Source organism: Drosophila montana, unplaced genomic scaffold, assembly GCF_035044405.1.
Source record: "Drosophila montana isolate Dmon_TW-CO22-7 unplaced genomic scaffold, ASM3504440v1 contig_1505_1, whole genome shotgun sequence".
NCBI classification, from domain to species: Eukaryota; Metazoa; Arthropoda; class Insecta; order Diptera; family Drosophilidae; genus Drosophila; species Drosophila montana.
In genome coordinates, this window is record NW_026996452.1 from 1,034,065 (window position 1) to 1,056,321 (window position 22,257).

Here is a 22,257-nt window from a genome sequence, read left to right on the forward strand (position 1 = left end):
ATGTCGTCATTTGCCACACCTTCCTCGTATATATGTATGCATGCCAGTCAACCATTGGAAATCTAAGCCAAATACATAATATGTATAAATATACTTATAGTATATTTAAATACGTAGTTCATATATATTGTGTTGCACTCTTTACAAACGGCTGAGTTTGAGAAGAGGCGTATTGAATTTCGTTAGATGCGGGCGAGCACATAAAAGACTTCTAGCCTTTGTTTTGATTTCAACAACAACAACAACAACACAGACTTAATTACAGCCAAATATCAATTGAAAGAACGTAATTGCAGGCCCGGCCTGTTTATACTTGTATCGTCTAGTTAAAGGTGAAAGAAATGTCAAATTTGCCCCACGTATTACGTTTAGTCAAAAGTATTTCGGGCATTGAGAAAAACAACCAGTATAACCAGCTACCCAGATCCAGCTCCTAATTATGAGAGATCCAAAGAAATGCCTAACAATGCCATAAAATACGCTAAATTATGGACTTATTATGAATGAAGACCAAGAGTTTGAGAGTCGAATCGTGGATTGCCATCATTTGTTGGACTGGTAATACCAAAGCTTTCTTTTGTCTTATTGAATCAGTTGAGTTCTGATTTTTAATTTTGGTTCATTTGAAAGCCGGTTCATTTCACCCAAAATATGCATTGAATTTTTATAAAATACTTTGAATCTCTCTCATATGATAACAGAGATAAAAATGTAAACAAGTGGAAAGTGAACGATAGGACGGAAACATGCGAGTAGCTGGCGAGCTTTTAGAATATTATAGTACCTATTGCCAAGGGTAACAAGAACTATGACAAACAAAGAAAAAACGTTTACAATCAAAAGAGAATGCATTGCGTTTGATCAACTCAGTTTTCTTTTGTTTTGCGCAAAATCAGTCAGAGCTTTTTCAAGGCCTCGAGGCTTGAGGAAAGCCTAAACGAAAAACGCAAAGCTATTTGTGTGCTGTGTTTCTCTGTTTCTTCCATCATCAAATCGGACTATGATTGGTAAATGAGTTAATGCTTGGGCTTACTTTATAAAAACATATGCACAGTACTCATCTTAATTTAATTCTAATGCACATGGAAACTTGTTTGGGGAACATTTACTTGTAGAGACCCTGACAATATATTACAGCACTTTAAAGTCAATTGAAAGCAATTTTTCAATGTGCAATGGCAACATTTAATGGGGCAATAAGACGACTTATGGCGACCATTGCCCGATCTCTTAAAAGGCACTAATTATAGCTCATCTTGTATACATGATTATTGCTGTTGTTGTTGTAGCTGTTGTTGTTGTTGTTTGTGTCGGACATGGCGCAAATGAATTTGCATGCGGCGGGCGGGAATTGTCGGCCTTATCGATGGTATTGCCACTTTTTGTACTATTCAATATGGACACTTGTTTTGCGCTATCGGCATTTATGGCCAAGGCATTGAATATATAAATTTGTCTGTTTTATTTTTTATTTTTGGCTTTGTTTAACGGAACGCGCTCCGATTACAAAATGCTGCAAATTGATTGTTTTTTTTTTGGTTTTTTTTTCTTCGGTTTTTTTCTTTTTGCTAAACTTTCACCCAAAAAACAGCGCGCGAAAAAAACATACAAAACGGAAAATGTAACCAGCAAATCTCGACTGAATTTTAATTTTAGAAAATTTTAAGATTTTGCTTGCTGTTTACCTTTTTCCTAATATATTTGGCTATTTTTGATAATTTGATCGGCTTGACGCTCATTTTGGCGACGAGTTTTCGTTTCTGTGAATTTCTGTTTTTGCTTCTCGTTGTTTGTTGTCGTCTTCTTGCGCAGGCGTTGCTAATTTTGGATACGCTCTTTGATTGGCAGCACGGGCATCAGGCCAAGAGAGCGTAATATCCCAAACAGTTGAGTACATATGTCGATGTTTATATATATTAAATATATATCATAAATGTGTGCAGCATATTTATATTTTCATATGTGTGTAGCAGATCCCACAAAAGTGCAATCACATTTAAACTACACTGGGGCAGAATATAACACTTTCGACTTGAATTTAAAATTCAAATTCAATTTTTTCGTATTCAAAAGAAACGACGAAAACGGCGACGATGCGTTTGCGACTGTGCGGCTTGAATGTGTTGCGAAAACTAAAACAGAAACAGCCCACAAAACAGACCCAACGGACGAAGCCTCTGTTGTGGTTGACGCCTCGTCGACGTCACCGTCAAGCTGTCGGGCAGCAGCAGCAGCAGCAGCAGCAGCACCAACAACAACAATATACGTGGCTCAACAATAGCGGCATCGTAAACGTCGCGATGCTCTGCTGATAACTTGTCTAGCAGCAGCAAAAGCAGCAGCCACAGCAGACATGCAATGTGGCACCATTTGTGGGACAGCAGTGTAGACGCCAAGCCTAAGCCGCGTGCGTTTCTTTTATACTGTGCAGCGAGGCGGCGCAGCACTAGCAGAGCTTTTGTTGCTTTTGCTGTTTTGCTGTTTTGCTTCACAGCCACAAACACACATGCACAAACAAATAAAAACATAACATATTTGCGCTCTGTATTTCAATTACAGTTTATTTAAAGCTTGCAACGCATTGAGAAAAATAAAGAGACAACAATATGCAATGCAGCTGAAAATCTCTACCAAAGACTGGCTACGGAATGCGTTATCTACTTACATATGTATATATCTTTAAAAAATATACGCACGTTTTCATTTAACCGGATATTGGAAAGAAATTTGAAGCTCGATTTTCAATGAGGGACTGTTCCAGAAAAATGGGCACAACTTTTTGTTTTTATGTAGTTGGCTTCAAATAAACGCTAGGTATATTAATGTTGACGCTGTTTACTTTTATAATTATTGCAAATATAGCTCTTTAAAATGTAAACGGTTTATGAGAAAGATCGCTTGATCATATATAGTTAAAGCTTTTTAAAGACCGTGGTGCCACACCTTTTCCACACCTTGCGACCAACGCAAAAGACGTCAACATTGGGTTAAGACGGATTTTCATACGTGTGTGTGTGTGTGTGCTTTTGATGTAATGAGTACACTCTTATAGCTAAGAATGCGCTCTTAACACTTTTGTTGATCTTTATCGGAAACAACAAAATATTGTGGATACTGCAATATGCAAAGTGGATATTTGAAATAAAGTTGACTTTCACATCGGGAATCGCAATTGTTCAGAAACGTTGACGTCTCGTTCGGATGGCGTACAAATTCATTGAAACTAATTGATCGTACCAGTACGCCTTCTAGAGGTACATACATATATATATACATATGTATATGCATACAAACACTTGACAATTAACGGCTAGCAGCACACTTAACGTATGGGCGTGGCATGACCCGACTGATCGGTTAATTGGGCAAAGCAAAGAAGGGGCTCCCAAATGTGCTAAAAACCGGATGCGAGCCAACAAAATCGTCCCGGATGATGTTGCCAAAGTATCAAAAACAACAATAACAGCAGCAACAATAACCGGCTAAATGGCAAGCGCTATACAATTGAATAAAACGTAATTCGCTTACAAAATTAATCAATTGTTTACTTTGAAATTCTAAATGGATTGGTCCGAATATGATTGTATGTATGTATGTAGTTGCTGTCTACATGTATGCCATGCCTCAGACACGCACGATCAAGATCAACTGCCGCATTTAATGGATCTACTTGTTCGTGTGGCTCATCTTCGAGCCGTTCTTTATATGCAAATTTGCGCTTGTTTAATGAGTGAGGCATTCGGTTATGTTGGGCATACGCTCAGTTTGTCTCAGATAAGTTTGTCTCAATATAATATCAACAACTATAACAAACGGAACCGGTTGATGATGCTGCGATGAGAGCAACAACTTGTCCACTTAATGCCCAATAGAAATATGCAGCTACATATATTGATATTATTTATAGTGAATACAAAATATGTATTTATTATATTTTATTTTTGGTCAACCCCTTTAAAATGGCCTGCATACTTGTCTAACAGTATAATTCACTTTTAAAGTGTGCCTAATAAACGGGTTTCGCTTTAGCTTAGTTTATGAGACGACTTGTTTACCTGTTTTTTCTACATTGATTATAATTTACATACATTTATATGTTTATATATGTATATACACTAGCTTGAACCAAAGAATATAATTTAAATAAAAATCATATTGTCTTTGCTTGAATCCACATTTCCACGCAGTAAAAAGCGGATTTTCTGCAATCTTGCGTGGAATTTTTTGAAATTTTTGAAAAACTTCCACAACAATGTTTACCACAGCTCTTTGAAATTGAGTTTAAAATCGATTATATGATAAACAAAAGTTTCATACAAGCGTTTTCCATATATTTTCCACATTTGCGGGTGGAATCAGAAATCCCGTCTTAGCAGGCATTTTTACTTTTTTTTTGGTTTTTGTTTTTTTGGTTTTTTTTGTTTTTTGTTTTGTATATATGCATGCATGTATGTATGTGCATATGCATGTACATACGTATGTATGTATGTGTGTACGTATGTATGTATGTATGTATGTATGTATGTGTGTACGTATGTATGTATGTATTTATGTATGTGTGTATGTATGTATGTATGTGCATATGCATGTACATATGTATGTATGTATGTGTGTACGTATGTATGTATGTATGTATGTATGTGTGTATGTATGTATGTGTGTGCATATGCATGTACATATGTATGTATGTATGTATGTATGTATGTGTGTACGTATGTATGTATGTATGTATATGTGTATGTATGTATGTGTGTGCATATGCATGTACATATGTATGTATGTATGTATGTATGTGTGTACGTATGTATGTATGTATGTATGTATGCATGTATGTATGTATGTATGTACGTATGTATCTATATTTTAACATATGTAATTATGTATGTATGTGCGTATGTACGTATGTATGTATAGGCGTACATAAACTGAAAACTGCGCCCAAAAAATCTTTGAATCGCTTTTTTACTAAGGAATTTTGGATTTGGATTCTGCGAACACGTCTCAAATGATTTTTCATCTAGATCTTTGGAATTAAATTTGAACACGAAACGTGACCCCCATTTCCACCATGGAGGAATGCATTTTTCGAAAAGTTTGAAACACCCCCCTCAAATGTTTTGAGCAAAGATCTTTGAAAATGAGTTTGAGGCCGTTCGGATGGCAAACAAAAAAGATTCATACAAACGTTTTTCGCGATTTTTTCCGTTCTGCTTCAAACTTATTTTTAAAGCGCTGCATAAGAATTGAATGAAAACGTGTTTCAGCGATTTGGGAAATTCCACCCGCAACAGTGGTAAATTGGAAATTGGAAATTGTTTGTATGAATGTGGTTTGTTGACCATCCGATCAGTTTCAAAATCTTTTTCAAAGTCTTTTTGAGAACATTTACTTTAGACGTGCCACGGGAAGGCCGGGTTATAGTAGTATATATATACATATACATATATGCATACAAATGACCCATATGCTAGCTTTACTTTTAAAAGATAACCAGAAAAAAAATAGAAATAAAAATGAATGTTCTGAACAGGGAAAATATTCCAAAATCCAATTAAAAGCAAAGAGAGCAAGAGCGGCAGCTGTATTATCAAATAGAAAGCTAAAAATCGTTATACTATTTGGTTTGATAACCTCTTCAACTGACTTGCTTGCATTATATATGGGGCTATCTTCACAACCGACCCTCTATATAGACTGTAATATTCGCTAATAAGGAAACAATTTGCTTCGATTCCGCTTTATTTACAACTGATGTGGGAAACACTCGTCGAACAGATAACAGATAGAAGGAGAAGCACCTAAGACCCGATTGTATTATTCATTAACAGACTATTGAAATTTTATTAAGAAAAGCAAAGCCAATTTGATAACAAAATTGCAACAACTTTATAAGATAAATAGTTGAACAACGAAGCCAAACAATAATTACTCATACGACGTGTGAATCGTGTACAAGCATACAAACACATCTCGAATGTACTTAATTTGTGGGCACGCTTATTGGATGAGAAAAACGTGTCCAATGAATATTGCGAAACTGCCAAACAAAATCAAGTAAAAATGCGCTAATTACTGGATGAATCAAGTCTGGTATGCAGACCAGTATAAGCTCAGCTAGACGATCGTCTGCCTGTATATAGCATCGATCCAAGGCGCAGACGGTGAAAATTAATTATGCAAGTGTTAATTGGCATATTAATTTGATTTGTTTTAATACGCAGCCAGAACATGGTTAGCTGGGAGCAGGGCAAAGCTATTGCCAGATAGAGGCGTCATTATACAGTTGTTTTATATAGCCCACATATCTGGTTGACTTGGTATTGTTATGCTAGGTTGGGCAACGCCTGCGGTTGTTATAATTGTGATGGGAGCTTGACAAAGCCATGCCACATGTTGAAACCCAACAAGTAAGAGGATCTAGTCGGGAGCTCCCGACTGGGGGATACCCTGAACCCTCTTCTTCCAACAGGCGATAGGTAGAAAATTAAAGATACTTGATATATATATATACTATTCTAGGAGCTACATGTCAAGATTGGTGACTCTAGCTCATATTATTTGCTGAAATTGCTCAAAAAACAGGAATTCGATATCGATAACTTGGAAACGGGGCAAGTTATCGAATATCGGAAACAAACTCGATCTCTAGCTCTTATAGGTTCTGAGATCCTTGCGTTCATACATACGGACAGACTGACAGACAGACAGACGGACATGGCTAGATCGACTCGGCTATTGATGCTGATCAATAATATATATACTTTATGGGAGATGCTTCCTTCTGCCTGTTACATACATTTGCACAAATACATAATACCCTTTTTACCCATTTTTAATGGGTTGAGGGTATAAAAAGTGTGGACCGCAGAGTTAGGTAATTGATAATGAGACTTGAGATAAAATGAAATAAATGAAAATGCTTAAGATTTATGTTTGGCTACGCTGATAATAAAACTTTAAAACTTCAGCTTAAAAATATTTTTGAATCACAATAATTTCGATGAAACTACATAGGTTGCCAAATATGATAATATGTCTATGGAATGAGCCAATGCCAAAGGAACTAATAGAAAATTGTTGAATTTGTGCTCAATGTGCCACACACGCGCACACAAACGGATGTGCTTGAATATGTGCCAAGAAAATATTACATTATCAAAAAAGACAGGAATATAAACAATAAAACCATAAAGCATTACGCATAACTACGAAAAACGAAAAGAACGAGCGAGCCAAAGGGAAAACCATGTGTGGAAAAACAATAATCAATTGTTCTTGGAAAAAGGAATATACACATAATTTTACAAGTTTCAAAAGTGGGTGGTGGTTGGTGGGTTTTTCTTTTAGTTGTGTGCTTTAACAACACAGCTTAGTTTAGTTTAGGTGGAAGAATTCGTATTTAAAAGGTTTTTATTCCTAACCTCGCCGCCCAACAATTCCAAATCATGCGATGCGGCATGCGAAGCCGTTTTTATGATCTTGTAGGTCTTGGCGAAGGGCGCCTTTAGAAGCTGTCGTATAGAGATTTATCACATAAAGGTTTCAGTTTTGGATTTGGTTTTGGTTGTTTTTTTTTTTTTTTTTTTTTTAGCCCATGGATTGGCAGATTTTGTATTGTATTTAAAAATAAATGCAAATTGAAACACAATAAAGACACGAAAGGAAACAGAAAGATGGAAACGCGTGGACAATAAATGTAAGAAAAAGTATACAAGAGATATATTAAAATACTTTCAACAATTTCGAGGCATAACCTAAATAATTTTTTGCTTTTTTTTTTTTCGTTTTGGATTCAAAATTTTGAGAGAGAAACTTTTTTTTGTTATATACTTAGTAGAAAAATGCGAGAGAAAAACTCAGAGCAATAGATTAAAAATTATATATATGTATATGAAAGGACGCACAATGCGATTGCTGTTGCATTAGATAATGAACAAATTGATCAAAATTGAGCTCACCTCCCAGGACTCGCGGGTGAGATCGCCAATTTCCTCGCCATCCTGGCTGTCGCTGTAGCCGCTTGCCTTAATGACTCCGCTCTTTGTCCATTCGGTATCCTCCTGGATTAGCTCAAAGCCGCGCGCCTTTATTTGCTCTTCGTCCAATTCACCGTACAGGTGTTTCACCCAGGTGTTTATGAAACGATAGAGCTCGTCAACGCTATAGAAAATTGTTTTACAGTTAGCTATACAGAATAGGTACGGTTGTTCAGGTGGGTAACTCACCGATTTTTGGGCACACTGAACCAATATTCGGCGCGCAGCTTGTTTTTGCCATAGGACATGACTGTGGTGCCCTGTGGTATTGCCTTGCCAATGGGCTTGCCCATGCGCAGGCGGAAATACAAAGGTGGGTCAGAGCAGGCGCGTGCGGGACGCGGTATAAGCTCTGTGAGCAAGACAGCGATTATTAAATGGGATTCAATACAATATTTCATTAACCACTTACTGTCCACGCTGATAAACAATTCCGGCTTGTCATCCATCGAGACCATGGAACGGTAGTCCAGCTTGGGCGGCGGCTGTTTGGCCTCCTTCAGCTTCGTGCTGGACGCAGTACCCTCCGAGGAGTGTGGGCGTATAAAAGTGCCAATAGAGGAGCGCCTGTGGAGTCAATGGAACAAGATATTAGCAGTGCAAATTGATAATTGTCCGAACTGATAATAACGACTAGTTCGAGTATAGAGAGTATGGTTCTAGTTTTTGACTACGATGCTTTGAGAATTTAAATTAGCTGGTGAACAAAAGTGGGAACTGAACTATAAAAGATGTATTCGTTGAATGAGTTACACAACAACACTACAACATCAACAACACAGTGCACAGGTTCCAATCCGTCCTTACCCATAGGTCATGTGACCCTCGGAATGTGTCGAGTGTGGAGTCAGTGGCGGCACTGGCGACCCACCAGATTCTTCGGACGGTGTTTTCGAAAACAAGTTGCCGCCCAGCTCTGATACCAGAGTGATGGGCGAGCTATGTAATTCATTTATATATGTATATCATATAGTGTGTACATTTGTTGTGTGCGTGTGCGCGTGTGTATGTGTGTGTGTGTGTGAAAAGCATAAGTTAAAATTTGCAAAAGCAGCCGATCCGCATTAACCGAGGGTAAGCATTTTTTTTCCAACGAAATAAACAAATTTGTGGCACCAATTATATAGGAGTTAATATGTTGTTTAGATTTTAACTGAAATTTCATTTGCGCACCTTGAGAATACTTTCGAAAATACACTCTGGTTGGAGTCACCCGTGTTGGGCGCCGAATCTGTGTCCGCCGACTTGTTCAGGCCGCTGCCCGGGGCAGGCGGTGCGCCGCCCTCGCCAGTTAGGCCCTCCACCCAAGTCAATGGATATGACAGACGTTTTAGCATCTAGAAAGCGTACGAAACATTCAATTAATTGTGCAAATCTGGTCTGCAGACATATGTTTCTGCAGCTCATTTAGTTGTGGTTTACTCACCTTATTTTTCTTATCCCCCTGCTTGTCGCCGCTCGCTGCCGCAGCTGCCGATGCGGCTGCCTGTGCCTGCTGTGCTGCCTCGTCGTCAACGCTGAAACTCACGCTGGAGGTCTTCTTGCGAGCGCCGCCAGCGTCGAGACTCTGGCCAAAAATGGTGCTACGTGGCGGTGACTCGCTGAAATGCGTGGGTACAATGGTCTTCGGCGGCACCCAGTCTGAGCTGAGCACGATGTCAGCGTCACTGTATACGGTTTTCTTTGGTATCGGCTGTATTGTGGGTATGGGTTCGCGAATATCGATGCCCGAGTCGTAGCAGGACTGCTTCGACAGCTCCTCCAGAAGCTCCAAATCAATGCCAGATGGCGGCAGCATTCCCGGCACCAGACCACCCACAGCGCCAGATGCAGAAGCAACAGCAGCCGCAGCCGCAGCCGCCGCAGCAGCTGCAGCGGAACCACCTCCTTTGGCTCCTTTGGCATCGCCGCTAACCGAGCTCGCTGTCGACTGTGGGTCCTGGACCCGTGCGCCGCTGTCTATGGTTATGTTGGACTCGTTGTCGGCCTCGTCTTCCGATGATCTTCGGGAATTAGACAAACAATAGCTGAGTATTTGGAGTGTGCAGTGGGTTGTAATTTACAGTAACAGATGCAGGTTCACGTGTGTGCGTATGTGGGTGTGAGAGGTGTGTGTTTGTAAGGCACAAATGGCAAATATGGTTATGTATTTATTGAGGGAACGTTGCGGTTTAAGATATGAAAATAAAAACACAAAAAAATGTAGAATAAGAAATTATTAACAGCAATACATTTTGTTCCGTTTGGTTTTAAGACTTGGTTGTGAGTTAGCAAAACAAAACCATTAAAATAAATTATTTCAAGCACACACACAGCTGAATAAATACGAACCGATCTTTGCTGGGTATGGCCCAGTGGTGATCCAATAGACTCTTGCGTCGCTCCTCCAGCGTACTGCGTGTGTTGGTCAGGCCTAGCGTTTTCTTATCCTCGTCCTCATCCTGAGCGTCAGTCTTAGCGCTATCTTTGGCATCCGTTGATGTATCCTGGTGGTAGGCGCGGTAATAGAATCAGTAATTGAATAAACACAGTTACCGCTTTGATTGCTTTGATTTGCATACCTCAACACGATCGCGCTCAAAGGCCTTCGGGAAGGCATCGCCATCGCGACCAGTGCTGGAACATAGTGACTCCTGATCATCGGTGATCTCCAGTGAACCAATTTCGGCTAAAATTATAAACAAAAAAAAAAAGATTAGCTATCATTCAGTCTCTTATGGTATTAGATCTTACCCTCCAAGCGTTGCTTGTTGACGTCCATGTCCTCCTGCTGTTCGGGCAACTCCTTGGAATCTTCCTCAACTAATACTGGTTTGGGATAATAGATTTCGGGCTTCTCTGCATCACTGCCGGCGCTAGCAGACGCTGCAGCCACACTCGGCCCGGCACCACCAGCCACACGCATGTGCGCTATGTCATGGAATATGGCTGCATTTACAACCAGATCCATGGGTGCTATGACCCCATAGCTTTCTGGGCCATGCTCAATGACCAGCGGATCACTGACATTTGGATCAAACATGACAGCGTTGCGTGTGACCAAGAGAACGCCACCGACAACACCCTGGCCATCTGTAATGTGGCGTACATTAATCTTGAGAAAGCGCTGCGTAATCACGGGATCATCGCTCTTGTCCGCATTCTCCTCGGCCTGGTTGTTGCCAACGCTGCTGTTGCCCACAACGCGCTCAATGTGTCCTGGCTTGGGCGATCCTGGGCGCAGGCCCTCAAGAATATCTGCAAGACAAGGATATGGCGTGAATATATTTATTTGTAGAGCTGTTGCAAAACGCGCAATTGTCTGTTAAGGGGCAAGCGCTGTGATTTTTATCTGCCTGATAAGATAGTGTGTGTGGCCCAACCAGGCCAAATTGATTTATGTGGTATTTAGTTTAAATGTAAATCTCTACAAATGCGGGACATGTGACATTGATAGCTTGGCGAAATGCGCTGCAAATTTGCAGCGAGCCGCGCACTTAACAGCCATCGTTTAATTAGCACATTGATGTATCAAGAAGCCAAATTTGAATCCGCCAATAACCTCCGTTTCGCCAAAATACAGCCGTATGCATGCTGAGACTGATGACGTCTGGTCTACGCGTCGGTGCACTTTACAACACTTGCAATCCAATATGGTCAACGTGCGTGGCCCAAATGTTTAGAACTTCTTTCGTTTTATCTATTCCCGTCGTTTGGGCCACACAAAACAAATACAATAGCGCAACTGTCACGAACACATAGCACAGTTAGGGCTGCACAGTTTTAGCAGCTGTTATGCCAGGGCTGCAGTGTTGGTAAGCGCTGTTGCGAAGCGTTGCCAACTATCTCACGGCGCCGTTGAATTTGAACCGCGAATATATGTATGCATGCAAAATGCAGCCAAGCAAAAATTTTAAATTAAATATATGAGATAAGCAAAACTAGAGTAACTCCAAAATTAGCTTCAATATCATCGCACCAATTACACCATTTCCAGGATCGTCGCTTACCTTTCTCCTGCTTGCTCTCATCGCCAGAAAACTTGCGCTCAATTGGACTGGATTTGCCGGAGACACTGCCGCCGCCCCCGCCCCCGCCATCAATCGTGCCAGAGGAACTGGTGGAGGCATCGTCTTTGGCACTCTTATCGGGCACCAGCAGCTGCTGCCCCGGATATATAAACGAGCTGTTCAGCCGATTCAAATGTGTTAGCTCCGATGGCGTGGTATCAAAACGTGCCGCCACCGATGTTAGTGTGTCGCGATTTCCCACAGTATAGGAAATGGTGGGTATGGTGGGCAATGAAGACTTTTGCCCTGTGAAAAAGAAAACGGCTTCAGTTAATTAACTAGACTCAACAAATAAACTAAAAATCAAAATAAATTATATATATAATGTATAAAATACAATATAATTTAAACAATTAACCATGTAATATATTCGAGTAATTTTTACTTTGCGGCTTCTTCGGTAGCTGATCAAAGATCACGTACTCCTTATTATCAGGCCTCAGGCGCGAATAGATAACATCTGTTTCTATTGCATCGTGCGCCACCTGCACGAACTGGCGGCACAAATAGACGACAACGAAATCGTTGGCGGCCAAAGACGGCATTGTTTTATTTACATTGGAACGCCAATAGATTTCAACAAACTCCAACATCCTGTACAAGATCTGGTAATTAATAATTTATGTATTCCACGCCTTTTTACGTGTATTTGCCTTATTGCGGATGACTTAAAACTCTCCCGGTTTTAAAACTCTTTTTATTGCGCGTCCTTCGCTTCTTCTCTTTTGCTACTTGTTCGTCCAAGCTGCTGCCAGCAGAAAAAACAATATTAATACCAGCAGCAACATCTTTGTTGACAGCAGACGCTGCAAAATTTTCGTTGAGTCGGCAGTTTTCCGTTTCGAAATGCAAAAACGATATGTAACGCCAAGACTGGCGGCGCGAAATCAACAATGTTCTTAGTTTTATGTGGTGTGTGTATTTTTTGTTATGTATAAATTTGATAATGGCTTTTTTATAGGGACTTTGTTATCAACGTTCCGCAACTTTAGCATAGCCCATAAGCCCAACTGACGCCATTTACCGTGTGTGAGTCAACAGGTCAAGAGTGATTGATTTTTTATAGTGTTTTTTTTTTTTAAGTTTCAAATACTTTCTTGTTATTCAAATGCGAAGTCGACAAATTTTTTTTCCATTTATCATTTTTTATTTCATGTTTTTACACTTAGCCGCATCAGGAACAAAACTTTAAATTGTTTTCTTGTTTACTGGAGGCCAAAAAAAGACCGACCAGTTACAAGATAATACGGTACCGCAAGAACCGTTATCCCCCCAAAAAAAAACTAACAGATCAGATGGTTGGTTCGCTGTAACGACAGCTGATAGCTCCATTTAAAACCATTTAGCAGCTGTTAAATTTTAAAACTAACAGACCAGTCTTCAGAAATAGATAAAGTGAACTTTAATACTATTTTCCTTCTTGAAAAGTGCTGATAACAGTGGTGTGCGCTGTTAGAAGACGTGAAACATTTAGAAACGCGCAGCTAACTTCGCGTGAGTTCAGTATGCGCGCAAAACCATAGATGGCGATAGTGTGCGGGAATTGCGCGCGCCTTTTTCAAATTGAAATTGTTAACATGAAATACTCACTTGACAGTTTGTCGACGCTCTCAAATCGCTGCTCAACTTTTGAACGCAACGAATCCAAATCGAATGGGGCCGCAAGGCCATGATCCACACTGCGCGATTTGCTCCTGTAATATAAATAAAATAAGAAGAAAACACGTGACGAAGCACAAATCGGTTGTTAAATTAATTGGCAATATAAAGCGATAGCAACTTGTTGCTGCGATCTTTATCACTTACAAATTTTCCAGCTTAAATTGTGGCCATAACCAGCTAATAACAATTTATTTATGTGTTTATTTTGTTGTTTTTATTTATATGTAATGCTTTTTTTATCTGGCAATCAACAATTGTGAACTGACCAAAAATGGACAACGACGAATTTTAAATCGTTTGTTTGTTTGTTTCTTTTTTGTTGCGCTTTTTTTTTGCGTTTGTAATTGTTTTACCCGACGTAACCTTTAAATGCTCTCGGCCTGACACGAGTCTGTCCTCAGAGTTTGGTATGGAATTTCATAAAAATACAAATTTAAATGGAAAACATTGATTCCATAGCATAGCAGGCCTGCGGAGAGCAGTCTGCTGTGTAAAATACGTTCATGTGGAAGCTGGCATAATCCTGAGCCATTGCCTATTGAAAGTATTATGGAGGAATATACACGCGAGCCGTGCCCCTTTCGCATAGTTGAGGACTGCGGTGGCGCCTTCACCATGGGCGCTGTGGGTGGCGCTATATTTCAGGCCATCAAAGGTTTTCGCAATGCCCCCTGTGGACTGCCGCGTCGCCTGGCGGGCGGCCTGGCCGCGATGCGTGCCCGTTCCGGACTGGTTGGCGGCAGCTTTGCCATTTGGGGCGGCACCTTCAGCGCCATCGATTGCAGCCTGGTCTATAGTCGCGGCAAAGAGGATCCATGGAATTCAATTATCAGCGGTGCGGCAACTGGCGGCGTACTGGCTGCACGTGGTGGCAAGTGCTCGAATATGGAATGCCATTATATGGACTTTGTGCCAAAGATAATGTTAACATTTCAGGTGTCACCGCCATGCTGAGCAGCGCCTTGGTGGGCGGGGTGCTGCTGGCTCTCATCGAGGGCGCTGGCATTGCCATGTCGCACTATACGGCTGATAACTATCGCCAGGTATCTGTGCTGGAGCGTATGCAGCATTACAATGAGCGTCAACTGCGTCAGCAGCAGCAGCAGCAGCAGCAGTCGACGACGATTCCCAGCTTCTACACGGATCCAATCGAGGCGAGTCTCTGTCTCTTAAATCTTCTGAATTTCATTCAATTGAATGCATTCGATTTTTGTCTCATTTTTGCAGGGCAACTCGATGCCGGCTTAGAAACCTGCTGCGTCATCGATAGGCAACGACCATCGAATACAAATGTTGAAAATCTGTTTTCGTTTTTTTTTTTTTTTTGGTTTTTCGATTGTTCGGTAGCGGGGCATGCGGCAAGTGCCTCGAAATTGAATAGAAACACAATTGCTGGCACATTCAGTTTCATTAAAATTCATTTGCCGTGCATTTAAAGCTCTTTTTTTTTGCGTACGTTTCTTTGTTGTAGAATATTCTTAACATTTTGATGTTGTCGCGGAATTTTTGATGGCGGCAATGATGACGACTTGGATATTATAGCCGCGTGTGCTTCCTAGCGCCAAGTTTGTAAGCAGCCTTATAGAGTCCGCTGCGCGTTTTGGCATGCGGCGAACTATGGACTACCGCCTCGATATATGATAATGCCTGGCCAGTTTCCTACTCAAATAGTATACATGCATACATATCATACATATCATGACTTCTTTCGATATCAGTCGGACAACAAAAGTTGCAACTATTTATCTGTGACAGTCTGTCGCGTGTGTGGCTCGCTTTTTACAATTCCTTGTAACATCTTGATTGACAAAATTTAATTTCCGCCCGTGCACACACTGTCATCCGTTCGAAGAAAAAAAAAAACGAAAAGAAATCATCGTTTGGGTCTTTGTGTAAGAGATTGAATAACTGATTGACGGCTTGTTAAATGCAGGAAAATTGCCAATATACAATGTTCATATAAATATATGAATATGTACTTATTAAAGACGGGCTGCAATTGAAGTCGTGTTCTGTTTTGTCTTACAGAGAAATAAATTGTTTAAAAAAGAAGAAAAGAAAACGCAAATAAAATTAATTTGCGCGTGTCTGCGAATGCGTTTGGCAATTAGCGAATCCAACTGCGATAAACGTAATTGAATATCAATGATAAAAAAAAAAATATTTATTCAATTCTAGCATTTATGTGTGCGCGTTAAGGCAGCTGAAAAAAAATTCCGAGCACATGCAAAGAGCCTTTTGTCTGCAGATAAACAGAAAACTAATTATTTACGCGCATATTTGTCGCTCTTTGTATTTATTCTGTGTGTATTATTTATCGCAATTTGCAATTTCCATGCCGATTGACTTATTTCTGGAATTTCGCTTCTATTTTAATTAATTGCGCAGCTGAAATATATCACAAATTAAATAAATTTCGCCATATCGTCGTGCTTATTCCCCTCTAAGATGCCTTGAAACCATAGAATCAAAAATATATATGTATATATATATGTATTGTATATCTAAGCTGGAAAGGACAACTGTGTTTGATTTGTAAGTTGCGACATTTGACGACAGACACAAACATTATTTGTTTAATTTATTAAGCTCACAACAGGCAGGGAATTTCGTTTATACAGTTGTTTCATTTCCAGCTAAAACGCGATCACATGAGTAACATTTTTTTTTACTTTAATTTATTATTATTTTAATATTCTTGCTCGCGCGCGTGTTCAGTAAACATTAATAATATGTGAGTTTATATCTATGTATGTCTGCAGAGAAAAAGGGCAACAAGCTAATCCCGCTAAAGATCCTGTTTACTTTTTGTAGAACTCAAAAAAGACCAATAAACAGTAGCAACATCTGAATACATATGTACATATGTATGTGGTTACTTCACGTACATACATATTAACATACATATATTTGTTGCCATATTTGTGGCTATATCTTATCAGTATTTGCTTTCGATATTTTGGGCCTGGATAACGAAACGACAGCAGCATAGTGTTAAGCCTTTTGGCTTTGGCAATGACAAGTGCCAGCGCGCCAAACGAAAAGCTGGATGCAGTTGTTGCCACACTGACACCACCCGAGTCACCCACCGATCCACCGAACCACCGATCCACCGAACCACCGATCCACCGACTAGACACACAGCTGACATATGTGGACAAATGACAGCAGGTTTATTTATAAATTACAAACATCCATATACTAGTTGGACTTTAGCATTAATGAATCCGAAATATTGTTAAATTGATTTCCATTCAGCTGCTAATTGCACTTCTGGAGATTCATTTGGCAAAGTTCAAGAACTCTTGAATTTACGAAACATAAACTTGTACTTCATAGGGAATATAAAGTATTTACCATATATATTTATTTTATTAGTTTCACAATTGTAAAATGGTTTCTAAATCTCCCATAATTCTAGGCAATAAATACTCGGACTAAAATAGCAAATGTCAAAACGATTGATGATGTCATCTCTCGTGCTGACATCTAGTCCCGGCTAAGTCGTCTGCTTTTATATTATTTCTGTATCTTCAACTAAACGAACTATGATATCACAAAGAACTGAGAGTATGTTGAGCGTACCCGATCGCTGATAAAAGTTGTTGGAAGTTAAAATGAATATGTAAAATTTGCAGCATTTTTTCTAATTGTATGCAAAAGAAGCAACAAAAAAAAAAAAAGGGCGACAGCTCTGATTGATATGACGCACCTGCTGATATTTGCTCTTTAATCTAATCTCTGTTAATCTGCACAGCTCGAATTTTGTTTTGTTCCTCTGCCTTATTTCCAAATGTTTGCAATTGCTGTTGAAATATAAGTATTATATACATATATTTCAGTTGCCGTCTTTTAATCATAATATCAGGCGTTCATTTAGTGCTTATTGTTGTTAACAGTTTTGTGGCTCTTATAAATTATCAATTTCGTTATAAGACAAGGTCTATTAAGATTATCTGGCAATCTATAAATAATAATAAACTGAACTGAACTGAACTGAACTGAACTGAGTATTTATTTATGTAACTCGATTGCGTTCTTTATAAATTAACTTGAACTTTTGTTTAAGTTTTGATTTGATATTATATTGCTTTTGATTATTTTACGGCCCAGTTATGGTCACAATAAAGCTGAAAAAAAAACTGTAATGTATATGGCAAGGAAAGATATATGCATATATGGTATATATGGTAAATCGTTATGTAAATTCATGCAATCTCTAGTTATATACACCATGCACACACACACACACACATATATATATATATATATATAAGGTTACCATGCGACATGCAAATCATAATGTCAATGAAATAGGGGTAGCATATACATATATTACTATTATATCAAAATATATGTGTTTTTATTGTGTGTGATAATTAAGTGGATTTGTTAGCTGATTAGTTGGACTTACCTGCGCACGGGAATCGCCAAGTTGTCAACGCTACGCGACAAACTGGAAACATCTTGACTAGCCCTACGTGACCTGGCACGTTATTAATTTAAAGTAGCAAACGAAATTGTGCCAAAAAATAAACGAGAAAATCATAAAAATCAATACATAACAAAAAAAAAAACGAAACAAAAACAAAAACAAAAACAAAAAATGTTTAAATAAGTACACAATTATATCGATTGTGTGTTTTTTGTGCCTGAAAGCTCGATTTAAATTTATGCAGTTTAACAAACGTCAATTCCAAAATGCACTCATAACTTACGTCCTCCTCGAAGCTAACCCGCATCGGGCCAGATCATACAACAATATACATTAGCACAATATTCAGATGTTTGGGTCTATCGATGGAGCACGTGGCGATAATGAAAGCACGCGCATTGCTTCAAGTTTTTATTAACTATAGAATTGTCACGTTCCTAAGTACTGTCTATAATGGCATAGAGATATATGTATAGTTGTGTACAATGAAGCCTTTCAAATATTTGAGATAGGTTTCTTTCTAATTATAAGACGAGGCTTACGCCATATTTCCGTTAATATCGCTCTGAGGCAGTTGACTTTAGTTTCATCGAGATATTCTACGAAATTATCAACTGGCCAAGGCCACAAGCAGTTAACATGTTTGATTGCACAATTATTCCATTAGAACATGGCTAATTATAGCCCGATCGCCTTGTCCAGAGATCCGCCTACAACAAGTTGGTCAAACAGCACCGAGCACCATGGAACGGATCATAAAGCCGCCCTATCTTTATAACGCCGAGAGTAATCAAAATGAAGTTTTCAGATCAATCAAATATTGGGCAAATAATCGAACGCTTGTGTTGAGTCTAACATTTTGGCCATTTGTGAAGAACAAACACATATGAATAACTGCCAGACAGCTCAATAAATTGTATACCCGCAACTTGAACGAATTGTGTTTGTTTATATGCGGAGTCATAAATTTAAATTTACAATTGATTAACACTTTTTACAATCAATTAGCGGGAGCACTTTCCCAGTTTCCAAAAATATCACACACACACACTCGACTGGAGTTAAATACAGCAAGTCTTATGGCTTTTTTTTTTTAAATGGATATAATTGATATTTAACACTCACAATCAATCAAAAAAAAAAAGCAACAAAAGTTTGTTTTGTTCAGCAGTGAATAAAAAAACTAGAGCACGAGAGAGAGAGAGAGAGAGAGAGAGAGAGACATAACTGACCTTTTGTGGAACAAAAAAGAGTGATATAATTAAGCATGTTTACAAAGAGGGCCAGAGGCAAGCTTGTCCGCAGCTCCAGCACTTTTGCTGCGTACGTGCCTTAAAGCATGTGTGTAGAAGTTGAGGCAATTGCTTTGCGGCTTTGTCTAACAATATTACGAAGATCTGTCTATGGGAGATGACCTAGACCTAGAGAGAACTTCCTTTGGAAGAACAGATGCAACTGACTTTGCTTGCACTCAAACTTTCTTAGCTAATGGATCATTAATGCTATGCTTTTTTTAGTGTTAGCTCTTACCAGTACTGTTGTGATGTAATCAATTGGTTTTGCATTTTTGCAGTAATTAATTTTGTCAATGAATATTTTGTATGTATTTCACAGACACATTTCTCGCACACTGCAATAAAAACAAGCGAAAAAACAAATTCTCGTAACATTTCCCTAAGCAGGCAGTCAGAAGCTTAATTTCAACGTTTTCCTGAAATTCATACGTGTTTTCTTTTGGGCAAAACTTGGCCACGCCGGTTGTGCGCATATGCATAAAAAAAAATAAATAAATATGGCCATCAATCATACGCACTGTCAGCTCGCTGAGATGACGACAGATGAGCTGTTTTTACAGCTTAGATAAAAAAAAAAACCGAAATATTGTTGGACGACAAATTCTGCTGACACTCTGTTGACTTTTAATGACTCAATTTTGCTGTCACTGTTGTATTTGCCGGCAATATTGATTACGACATTAATTAGCTTGTCAAATGTGCACGAAACGAGCGAATAACCAATTAATAAGCAACCGCAGCCTCACAATCACACAGAGCTCTTATCAATAGCCAACTGCAGCTGCGGCTGCTCAGCGCCAACGCGGCACGTGCTCCATGCAGGCATTGATATCAGCAGCAGCAGCAGCAGCAGCAGCAGTCAGCATCAACTGCCAGCTGGGCGGTGTTTGCTCTTTGGTTTGTTGCGACTTTTCCTACACATTGTTGCCGTAGGAGCAATCGATCAAAACTTGAACGCGAAAGAAGGGCTATCGTCGACTCGCCGAAGATTTAATACCCTTGCAGACCCAACCTTTTCATAATGCTCATAATGCTTTGCCCGCATCTAAGAAGCACAGGGAAAATAGTTTATGCCGAGTGTGGTTAAGATATCTTGGTAAACCAAAGAGTTTTTCATACGACAACTTAATTATCCTGTGGCAGCTATATGATATAGTGTTCCGATTTTGATAGGATTTCGCATATATATAGGGAGCATAGTAAAACTGATTAATGCTGAGTTTGGTAAAGATATCTTGATAAATAAAAAAGTTTTTCATAAAAAAACCTACTTTTCGACCGATTGTTCCTATGGCAACTATATGATATAGTGTTCCGATTTTGATAGGAATTAACCTGTATATAGGGAGCATAGTAAAACTGAATAATTCTGAGTTTGGTTAAGATATCTTGGTAAACAAAAAAGTTTTTCATACAAGAACCTACTTTTCGACCGATTGTTCCTATGGCAGCTATATGATATAGTGTTCCGATTTTGATAGGAATTAACCTGTATATAGGGAGCATAGTAAAACTGATTAATGCTGAGTTTGGTTAAGATATCTTGGTAAACAAAAAAGTTTTTCATATAAGAACCTACTTTTCGACCGATTGTTCCTATGGCAGCTATATGATATAGTGATTCGATATTGATAGGAATTAACATGTATATAGGGAGCATAGTAAAACTGATTAATGCTGAGTTTGGTTAAGATATCTTGGTAAACAAAAAAGTTTTTCATACAAAAACCTACTTTTCGACCGATCGTTCCTGTTGCAGCTATATGATATAAAGTTCCGATTTTGATAGGATTTCGCATATATATAGGGAGCATAGTAAAACTGATTAATGCTGAGTTTGGTTAAGATATCTTGATAAACAAAAAAGTTTTTCATATAAGAACCTACTTTTCGACCGATTGTTCCTATGGCAGCTATATGGTATAGTGGTCCAATGTAAATTAGATTTTGCATAAATTTAGGGGACCTAGTTTTCACTTAAAATTGGTGAGTTTGGTTAAGCTATCTTGAAAAACAAAAAAGTTTTCCATATAACTTAATTTTCATCCGATCGTTCATTTGACAGCTATATGATATAGTGGCCCGATATTGATAGGATTTCGCATAGAGCATAGCAAAACTAATAAATGTCGAGTTTGCTCAAGATACCTAAATAAACAAAAAAGTTTCTCATGCAAGAAACTTCCTTTCGATCTTCGATACCTTTAAAACTGAGAGACTAGTTCGCATAGAAACAGACAGACAGATGGACGGACAGACAGACGGTCGGACGGACGGACATGGCCATATCGACTCGGCTGTTGATACTAATCAAGAATATATATACTTTATGGGGTCGGAAACGTCTCCTTCAATGCGTTACACATTTCGCAAGGGTTTTTCTCCTATCAACATCGGCCTAGTCAAGTATACATATATCTCTATATGCAGATTGGTCAAGAAATATACTTTTGAATGGAAAACATTTGAAGATATCTTAAGCATAGGGTATTTAATGTTGTGTAGTTTTTGTTTTCTTTGATAACTGAATCCAGTTTTTAATTCACGTTTCATTTTTCATTTAATTTGCTTTGTTTTCGTTTTGCTATAATTAGAAATTTTCTTAATGCCGCATTGTTATCTCGCTTTTTTGTTAGAGCCGCATTGTTGTTAGAACCGCGTTTGTTTGTATTTGCCAGATTACAAGCAGGTGGAAAAGGGTTAATTGGATGTGTTCGTTAGCTAGCTGAAGAAGTTGTCGCTAACCGACAACAGTCACAATTGGAATCAATCTCTGAATT

General features: G+C 38.9%; 2 protein-coding genes across 20 annotated transcripts in view; one reads left to right on the forward strand and one right to left on the reverse strand.

Annotated features, from left to right (window-relative positions):
- Positions 1-22,257, reverse strand: part of mtd (mustard) — a 61,504-nt gene that overhangs the window by 10,783 nt on the left and 28,464 nt on the right. For 3 of the 19 annotated variants that reach the window (XM_064694860.1, XM_064694809.1, XM_064694800.1), the window contains 12 exons: positions 18,162-18,233; positions 13,676-13,779; positions 12,026-12,331; positions 10,770-11,273; positions 10,598-10,704; positions 10,368-10,522; positions 9,463-10,063; positions 9,210-9,373; positions 8,844-8,975; positions 8,449-8,603; positions 8,226-8,388; positions 7,959-8,160 (listed from right to left, as the gene is read on the reverse strand). In XM_064694860.1, coding sequence (XP_064550930.1) covers positions 7,959-8,160; positions 8,226-8,388; positions 8,449-8,603; positions 8,844-8,975; positions 9,210-9,373; positions 9,463-10,063; positions 10,368-10,522; positions 10,598-10,704; positions 10,770-11,273; positions 12,026-12,331; positions 13,676-13,779; positions 18,162-18,233 — 2,665 coding nt within the window. Of the gene's footprint in view, positions 1-1,685; positions 1,934-7,958; positions 8,161-8,225; positions 8,389-8,448; positions 8,604-8,843; positions 8,976-9,209; positions 9,374-9,462; positions 10,064-10,367; positions 10,523-10,597; positions 10,705-10,769; positions 11,274-11,577; positions 11,705-12,025; positions 12,332-13,675; positions 13,780-18,161; positions 18,234-19,712; positions 19,763-22,257 lie in introns of those variants that run through there. The other 16 variants (XM_064694868.1, XM_064694825.1, XM_064694892.1 and 13 more) reach the window with 14 other exon arrangements.
- Positions 14,200-15,178, forward strand: Tim17b1. Its single transcript, XM_064694987.1, has 3 exons — positions 14,200-14,618; positions 14,684-14,901; positions 14,975-15,178. The coding sequence occupies exons 1-3, from the start codon at positions 14,297-14,299 to the stop codon at positions 14,993-14,995; spliced, it is 561 nt and encodes a 186-aa protein (XP_064551057.1). The 5' UTR covers positions 14,200-14,296; the 3' UTR covers positions 14,996-15,178.

Excerpts from the sequence above, each read along its gene's own strand:
- Tim17b1 (XM_064694987.1), top strand. The coding sequence starts at position 14,297 with ATGGAGGAATATACACGCGAGCCGTGCCCCTTTCGCATAGTTGAGGAC. Across the intron at positions 14,619-14,683 it reads CGTACTGGCTGCACGTGGTG|GTGTCACCGCCATGCTGAGC; the intron begins GCAAGTGCTCGA and ends TTAACATTTCAG. Across the intron at positions 14,902-14,974 it reads TCTACACGGATCCAATCGAG|GGCAACTCGATGCCGGCTTA; the intron begins GCGAGTCTCTGT and ends TCATTTTTGCAG.